At 33.0% G+C, this 9,135-nt stretch overlaps 1 protein-coding gene across 1 annotated transcript; it reads right to left on the bottom strand.

Annotated features, from left to right (window-relative positions):
- Positions 1–4,648: 4,648 nt before the first annotated feature.
- LOC107643427 (glutathione S-transferase U17) lies at positions 4,649–7,457 on the bottom strand. The gene is made up of 2 exons (XM_016347073.3): positions 6,937–7,457; positions 4,649–5,244 (listed from the first exon to the last, which is right to left on the bottom strand). Exons 1-2 carry the CDS (start codon positions 7,258–7,260, stop codon positions 4,858–4,860), a joined length of 711 nt encoding a protein of 236 aa, XP_016202559.1. The 5' UTR covers positions 7,261–7,457; the 3' UTR covers positions 4,649–4,857.
- Positions 7,458–9,135: the final 1,678 nt, after the last annotated feature.

The raw sequence follows: 9,135 nt of genomic DNA, 5'->3' as shown, positions 1-9,135 counted from the left end.
GCTTTACGTTAGTGTCCCGTACGTGTATTAAAGCCTTTATGGTATTAATGTTCCTAGAGTTAGTAACTGAGGTTGCTTGTTGTAATTTAGAGCTGTTTATGCTGCTGCAAAAATGTGTGGGGCTGTGCTTTGAAGCTGCCTTTGATTTTAAGTTGAGGTGAAAAGAACTTATGAGGCGCTTGGGTTATGGAATTGCGTTTTGAGGTAGGGGCGCTTTCCAAAAACTATGTTTTATGTATTGGAATTATTACATATGGATACTGATGTGAGATATTGTGTATTTGGTGATTGTATCTGCCTTATGTATTATTTGATTGACTCGAATGACTATGGATGTTGTTTTGGCTAAATCGTTGTGTGGCTTGTGAAACGTAATGTTTGAAGTCGATTCTTTAAAGATTTGAAATGAGTTTAATCCGTTGAGGATTGGTTTGAATTGAGTCAATTATTTTGATGATATGAAAAATAGAATCCACTCTTGAGTTTAGCCTAGCTGGCTTTAAATAATCTGGTTTAATTTTTGATAAATGATTGTTACTGAACCGTTTCTTTAAAGCTTTAGAAATGAGTTTATTCGGCTAATAATGATTTGATGTTGAAACGGTTTTCTTGAAATATGAAATTGAGATGACTATTGGATTTTGGCTTGCCTTGGACTGATTTTGGAATTTGGGCTGTTGAAAAGGATTGTGAAACGGTTTAGTAGGGACCCGAACCGGGTGGCAAAGTCCAAGTTTTGGGGGAGGTGCTGCCGAAATTTCTATAAAATCCGAGTTTTTATGGAATGTTGTCTGGAAAAATGATGAGTTAAAGACTTCTACTATTTTACTTGAATTATCAAGGAAAGAAGGATTCATGCTTTTGAAATGAATTATTAAAGAGGAAATTGTGACTTAGTCTTGCTTCTTAAGAAAGGCATTGTGTCTCTTTCAATTTTGAACAGTTGAAACGTTTTAGAATTCATCATGGGGGTTAAATTTGGTTTTGCCTAAGTAAAGGAAACGGCTTTGAAAGAAGTAAATGATTACGTGACTCGGTTTGGCTTAGACCCTATTTTATTACTCAAATCGGAAAGCCAAGGTTTTGATGATTTTAAATGAATTTGGCGAAATAAGTTATGCTATCCTCCCCTAAGGACTTGGGACCCTGCCAAGGAACGTTTGTTATAAAATCCCATTGTTGGATGGGTGATTTTGAATATCTCAAAGAGATCTTTAACTTTCCATGGTTTTGGAAGTTTTGGAAAGAGGAAGCCGAGAGTGGCTTATTTTAAAAAGGGAATTTTCCTTGAGTAAAAAATTGGCTTATGAGCCTGAGATAATTTGAGAAATGAGATCTTTAAAGCCAAGGCTGAAAAGAGTTGAAACTTGATTTCAAAGTGAAATGAATTGAGAAAGTGATTTATGGCTTAAATGCCGATTTCATGAATTTGATGATTTTGAATGTGGAAGTGCTGTTTTATCGTGAGCCGAAATGGCTATGTATGATTTATGAATATTGGCTGGTTCTGGATTGAACCGTGACCCGGAATGGCTGTGTATGATTTATCAATATTGGCTGGTTCTGGATTGAACCGTGAGCCGGATGGCTAAGATGGATGTTGATCCATGGCTGAGAATGAATGCATATATGCTGAGATATTGATAATTGTGATTTTGCACTTCCACTATCTGAGATACGAGTTTCCCTGGATAGTAGCAGTGGCTAGCCACCACGTGCTCCAGGTTGAGACTTGATACTCTGTTGACCCTATGTCGTAAGTGTGGCCGGGCATTGTGAAAGCCCCGGATGAGCTCGCCCTCGTAAATATTCACCAGTGAGGGTGATGGATATGGATCATGATTATGATCAAGTTTATGATGAGTATAACTCGAGTTGGGGATGCGCGACATAGGGACAGTCCAATGGTTAGCTACCAGGACTTATCGGGTTGGCTCTATATCCGACAGATGATATCATCAGCCACTAGGGACAGGCATGCATCATATGCATTTATGTGACATTGTTTGGGTGTGCATATTATACTTGGTTTGCCTATGTGATTAATTGCTAATTGTTCTACTTGCAATAACTGTTTGTTTGTGCTTGCATCTTTCTATTTGTGTTTGCTACTGGGACTCTGTTGGACTGTGGTGATTGGTTGCTGGTTGGATTGTTTGGGCCTAGGGCCGTGGTTGGAATGAGGTGAACCGATGGTTGGTTTCGATTTTTGTGTTTCTGGTTTGGAAAAGTATGAAATGCTAATTTGGTTCAACATGGTTAAACATTTTTGAAAGGCTTTTTGAGTTTTTGAGAATTGAACGGTTCCTCTTTTAGAAAAGATTTCCGACTTTACTTTTATTGTAAACCGTTGTTTTTGAAAAGAGGCATAAGACGGTTATAAATCACTGGTGCGGTTATTCTCACGTATCCTATTACAGTAATTCCCAAAAACCCTCTACTGAGAACCCTTTCGAGGATGATGTTCTCACCCCCCCTACATTTTTCTCCTTTCAGGATATGGGCACTGAAGTTACGCAGAGCTTATTTAATTGTTGTTGTGATGCTCTATATTGTTTTAGTTATGGTTTATTGTACCCTCGCCTTTATCTTGACATAATCTGTAAGAGTGATAGGGATTGTATTGGATTATGTTTGTAATATTATTTATATATATATTTGTACATATATATGGATGTACTCTTTATGAGTTTTGTAAGTTGTATGGTATTTATGGATGTATGTCATCAGATGAAAGTATTTTTGGGAACGGTATTGCGGTTTAAGGTTTCAAACAGGCTCATATTTTAGTATTAAATATTATAAAAGTCGTCGTAATGTTCGAGCTATCAGAGTCGCGCAGCCGGAAGCGTGAGCTTTGGTAGTTAGGGTGTTACACTTTCTCCCTCGCGTTCTGACTCCCAGCTGCGACACGTGGTGACGGCAACATTCCTGGCTCGCGTCTTCTTCGTCAGTCTCTCTCTCACATGTGACATGGACGGCGGCGACGGTGGCACCAGGCCCTGCCAGTGCTACTTCTTCTTCCTTCTTCTTTTTTTCGGATCTGCGTGTGTGTGTGTGTGACGTTGAAGGGAAAAATTGTGGGTGGCGGTTGCTGAGGGTAGATGGTGTTAAGGTTAATGTTTTTGTTTGTAAATTAGGGTTAGGATTTGATTTGGAAACTTTTGGGTTAATGTAGGTATTTTCAATAAAATTGGAGGTAGAGTAGTAATTGAAAATAAAATATAATACAATTTATTTATTTTTAAAAAAATACTATTTATTCGTCAACTTGCAGATTATTTTCAATTGAGTATTCTAATTTAAAATTAGAGATAAATAAATTAATTTATTTTCAATTCATAAAATCAAACTAAAATTTCAATTATTCAAATTTAAATAGTCAAAACCTGATTATTTTTAAATTTTTAAAGTTTTAAATTGTAAATAGAAAAATACTCAATAATTATAAAATTAGATAAAAATCTTAATTTATTTTAAATTCAATTTATCAAAACTTAGTTCAATCACTTTTAATAAAAAAATTTTTAAAAATCAAGTTTTGACCCATTAAAATATATCAAAACTAATTCTTAATCTAACTCCAAAAAGTTTAAGTCTTATAGATTAAGTCTACATATGGTTTACATCTTGACAACACTATATATCATTTTTTTGTAATTTGATAAAATTTGTAATATTTATTATAAAAATATTATATATTATTATTTTTGTAATAAAAATTAAATATTAAAATATAATTTATTTAAAAAACTTACAATTATGTAATATTATTATGGACAAAACATTAGTTTACAATAAAATTAGTACCATATATACTCATTGTTTGCTTATATTGGCACCCTATATATATGATTCAATTCTTCAAAATGTGGGTATTCAGAAATTATTCTTTTTTAATTTTATATTAATTTTATTAGGTAATTAATTAAGGGTACAACTAACTAGTAAAAAATGAAGTTTATTAAGAAAGAAACAAAAAATAAATAGAATTAGACCTTTTTTATTTTCTCTTTAGATGAAACGTGAATTTAAATTATTATGAAAAAAATTCAAAATCAACTAAAAATAAACATTCAAAATTTTTAAAAATTATATCTAAAACTAAATAAAAACAAAAATCTAAAATTATTATAAAACAAATATTCAAAAATTAATAAAAGAAACATTCAAAACATAATAAAAAGAGAATCCAAAATTTAACAAAAAAAAAATCTAAAATTATTTAAAAAAATTTAAAATCTAACAAAATGACACAAAAAAATATTGATTAAAGTACATCAAAAAATAAAAAAAAATATTTAAAATTATTAAAAAATTATCCAAAACTTAAGAAAAAAGAACCATCCAAACATAAGATGTAAAACATAAAAAAAAAAACACATTCAAATGCTAAGAGAAAGAAACATAAAAAAAAAGACCGTGTGTGACAACTAATGCGCGAGTGATGGGTGGCGCGGCAAATACGGTGCCTGACGGATTAGTGCGCGACACTGCGACCAGCGCGGCACGCAATGAACTGGTGTGCGGGGGTGCCCAAGTATGGGCGGCACGGCGGGCGACAGACGGTGATAGATAATATTGCACAAATACTGGAGAGTGCATTTTTTGAAATTTAAAAAATTAACTCAAGTTGACTGACCCCTAATTGGTTATCGATACTTTTTTTGTTTCATAGTTCATTGAACTACGAATTTTATTGAATGTTGAAGTACCATAATGCTAGTGTTATCACACAAGCAAAATCATCTGACACAATAAATAAATAGATTAAAAAAAAGCCATCAAAGAAACATAACATTCAAACCAAAGAGAAAAGAAAACTCCAAAATCTCATAACATCATTCCAATAACATTTTACTTGGCAGCAACTTTAGCAGCAACCCATTTTTCTTGAAGAGCCGTAGCAAACAAAACAAGCTTGTCAATCTCAGGAAGAGTTCCAGTCACAGTGGAATCCTCAACAAAATTTGTAGCCCAATTCACCAGTTCTGGAAACTTGTCGGCAACGAGGATCTCCCTTCCATTCATCTCTTCGAACACACGTAGAAAAGGCAAGAAGCTCCCAAAGGCAATGTCAATGAATCCAACCTTGTTCCCTCCAAAGAAGGACTTTCCTTCACTGCATTTGTTGAATGCCTCTTCCAACGTCACAAGCACTTCTTCCTCCAATTGCTCCAAGTGTCGCTTCTTTTCCTCTTCATCTCCAGCGGCCATTAGAATGTTCTTCATGCAAACCACAAACTACGTACACCCAAATTTAAATAATGCATAAAGAAGTTGATTGAAAACCAAAACTAAAATGGAACAGGTATGCATACAATTAGAAGGATGTAATATATCTATATATATCTGGATTGTTTAGGATTTTTTTATTAACCGAAAATGGTATAGAAAAGTAAATTTCAATAAGCTTTAGTCTTTAAAAATAATAATTTACATTGTTGTCTAGTTTTTGTACATTTTATTGTGATTTTGATTTGGAGAAATGCTAAGGTACAATTAATATTTTCGGGTAGAAAAATGAGGAATTAGTTAGTGTTGGTTCAAATCCAAGATAAATGTAGGAAAAAAATTATTGGTCACTTAACAGTTTTCATTGATTTATAGTTTTTATTAGGAATAATAAATTTAATGATATCCTACTCGCAAATCAACGTGGAAATTAAATGAATATTTTAAATCTTGAACTATTTATTATACTTATAAATATGATAAACAAAAATACTCACAAATAATCAATTTGAAATTAAAATTATCAATTATTAAATCAGTCATTATGTAATTATATATTTTTTACTCACAAATAATCAATTTGAAAATTAATCTTTGAATATTGTATTATCTATACTTTTTGATAAACAAAAATGTTCTACGAAAAAAAAATAAAAAAAGGTATATAATTTGCTTTAAAAAATAATAAAAATAAAATAACATATTTTTTAAATTAATATTTAATTACTGTCAAAGAGAATCTTCGTCATTTCATTATTTTTTTCTCTTCATCATAATATATACCTACCAATACAGGCCAACGATATTATAGTTTATTTATATGTCCACTTATAATTTTGTATCACAAAGAGACTCCGATCCTATATTTTAGTGGTCTTCTGTTTAACTTTTTATATATATATATATGTTTTTCTTTTAGAATTTTAATTTGAAACAACAACTGCCTACATATTAAAAATGCAAATATAGCCCTTTGATTTGGTAAACATAGTCAAGGTAAAATTGGATTTGTATATGAGATAATAATAGAACTAATTTTATTTATTTCTAAACATGTTTTTCACCGAAACCTTTAGAAAAATATTTACAAAAATTTAAAATCATAGATGAATAGTTTTAGAACAATAAGAACTCTCATTTAACCAAATAAAGGACATTATTTTATATTAGGATAAAGTATAATTATTTTTTCTCTCGAAAAATTTTAAAATTATGCTTAAATGTTTAATTTGATTTGAATTTACCTATAATATTTATAATAACGCTCAATTTTTTTTCTTTTATTAAATTTTTTGGTAATCACAATTGGTCAAAATATTTTTTTCCTAATCCACCCTTCATCATCTAATATTCGCTCTTATCCTTCTCTCGATATCTCCACCACACCATCTTTCTCGTCAACGTCAACATCTCTTCCTCAATACAATTGTCATTTATCAAGAGAAAGAAATAAATACTAAGAGAAGAATTTCAATAACTTCAGAAATATTAGTGTTGCAATAATTCTAGTAGTTAATGTGAATGATTTATATTTTATAATTAAAATTAGCGATTAAAATTATAAATAATATTAATATTCTTAAAATATCTAAAAAATTTTCCATATAATACATACCCTTCGAATATACTAGAAAAATTAGGGGTCATGCCTTGTTGAATATAAAATAAATAATAAATAGAATAAAACAAAATAAAGCATACCTTATCGTCAATGTATGAACCCCAAAATCTAGCAATTGTTCTGTCATAAGCATCTCGAGGAAGAATAGAAGGACCATTGGACCAAACCTCGTCAATATATTGAACTATGACTAAGGATTCACATATGGGTTTGTCACCATGAATTAGAACTGGGATTTTCTTGTGCACGGGATTGGAACGAAGAAGAAAATCACTTTTGGAGTTCAAGTCCTCTTCAATGTTCTCATATTCCAATCCTTTGATGTTAAGTGCAATCTTCACCCTCGAGGCAAATGGACTGAACCATCCACCCAAAAGCTTCAAGTCACTACTTTTTGCTGCCATAAATATTATTGTTGAAAGGCGGCTATAAATTATTGAAACTCTGATATCTACTATATAGGTTACCACTTACACTAATCAAGCAAAGCACGAAGTGTATATTTATGGTAGACGCTTCTGTATGGAAACAAATTAATGAAAGAGATGAGACATTTGTGGTCCACACTTGTGACATGTATCTTTCTGTTTTTGGTGTCCGCTTGTGACATGTGAATAATAATGTTTTCCGAGAAATAATGTTTTGTACAATTTTTTTTAAGGATAAAAGCGAAAAATATAATTTAATTTAATTTAGGACACTCAGATAATATCGAGACAAATTCATTTTATTTATGTGATTTATGTTATTATTTTTGAAAAATACTGTTATTACTTTTAAAAAGTAAAAATCAAGTGGTATGTGAAGAAACTTCAACAGATATTAATATATAAAAGTCAAGTAAAAGCCAAGTTTATATATGTGAAATTAATTTAGTGGCTCAGTTTTTTCATTATGGATTTGGTACTGGTGTTGTCCAATGAAATGGATGCATAAAAAAAATGATTTTTTATTTAAATAAATTATTTGCTCTCCTATTTTACGTGAATTCCCTAAATGGTTTTCTTGAACGTGAATCCCCTAAACCATATATATATTATATAAATCGTCCTAGGCTGGTGTGTGTTAGTTAATATATAAAACATTGTACCCTGGGACGATTTATGCATGAATTGCATAGGTGAATAGAGCATAAATCGTCCCACCCTAGTGTGTTTTAGAAGTCACATATAAATCGTCCTAACCTAGTATGAGTTATGTGTTTTCACCTAAAACACCCTACCCTAGCACGATTTATGTGCATCTTTGTAACCCTCAACCCCCTAGCACGATTTACGTGCAAATCCCTAACCCCCACCAACCTAGCACGATTTATGTGCAAAACTAACCCCTACCAACCTAACACGATTTACGTGCATAAATACCCCTCAGCAGCCTAGAACGATTCATGTGTTAAGAGCCAAACCCTACTTACCTTCCACGAGTAAAGTCTCATTTGTGAGAGACTCCATTAGCGGCGAGGAGGGTAGTGGAGGGGAGGAGAGCAACGGGAAAAAATTCAAGGAAGGGTAGTGGGCGGCGGCAGTGGAGGATTGCTAAGGCGTCGGAGGAGGTGGCCTCCGGTGGACGGCATCGACGGCGGCTGAGGGCGGCTTCCGAAGGTTGTGTTGGCGGCGGTAGAAGGCTGATTTGCTGGCTTTGGGTGGCAGTGCAAGATGGCGAGGAACGACATGTACCGATTGAACGGCATCGCGCACGTGGCAGGTTTTATCGACGAAGAGGTTAGTAATTAATTTGGTTTACAACTGATATAGTCAATGTCGTTGATGTGTTTAGTTATAAGAATGTGATTCATTTGGAAAAAAAGTGGTTGTTGTGTTAGAAATTTGTGAAACGTTAAGGTTAACATGTTTAGGATAGGTTAGGGTCATGTTTGGTTTAGGAGTGAGGTTGATTTCTGATACATATTTTTGGTTGTTGTGGGATGTTGAGTTGTAACTGTGCTTGTTATTCTGTTATCAGCCAACCCGGTGTGTACGGACTATCCGCAGGCAACAAAAGATGATATTGCATGACCGTATTATGCCTTACTTAGATAGCGCCGGATTGCTGCATGTTGCTAGGCTGAATGATTATTGGTTTAAGCTGGATGAGCCACTAATTAGTGCCTTTGTTGAGCGATGGCGTCCAGAGACACACACTTTTCATATGCCATTTGGAGAGTGCACTGTCACTTTACAGGATGTGGCATATCAATTCGGCCTCCCTGTTGATGGATTTCCAGTTAGTGGTTGTCTCAGTGACTTTGAGCAGTTGATGGAAGGTGGTAAACCTGCGTG

The sequence above is a fragment of the Arachis ipaensis genome, chromosome B5, assembly GCF_059453495.1.
Source record: "Arachis ipaensis isolate K30076 ecotype BB chromosome B5, ASM5945349v1, whole genome shotgun sequence".
In the NCBI taxonomy this organism is placed as follows: Eukaryota; Viridiplantae; Streptophyta; class Magnoliopsida; order Fabales; family Fabaceae; genus Arachis; species Arachis ipaensis.
This window is presented reverse-complemented; position numbering and strand designations above follow the sequence as displayed.

Excerpts from the sequence above, each read along its gene's own strand:
- LOC107643427 (XM_016347073.3), bottom strand. The coding sequence starts at position 7,260 with ATGGCAGCAAAAAGTAGTGACTTGAAGCTTTTGGGTGGATGGTTCAGT. Across the intron at positions 5,245-6,936 it reads GTTCATACATTGACGATAAG|TTTGTGGTTTGCATGAAGAA; the intron begins GTATGCTTTATT and ends GGGTGTACGTAG.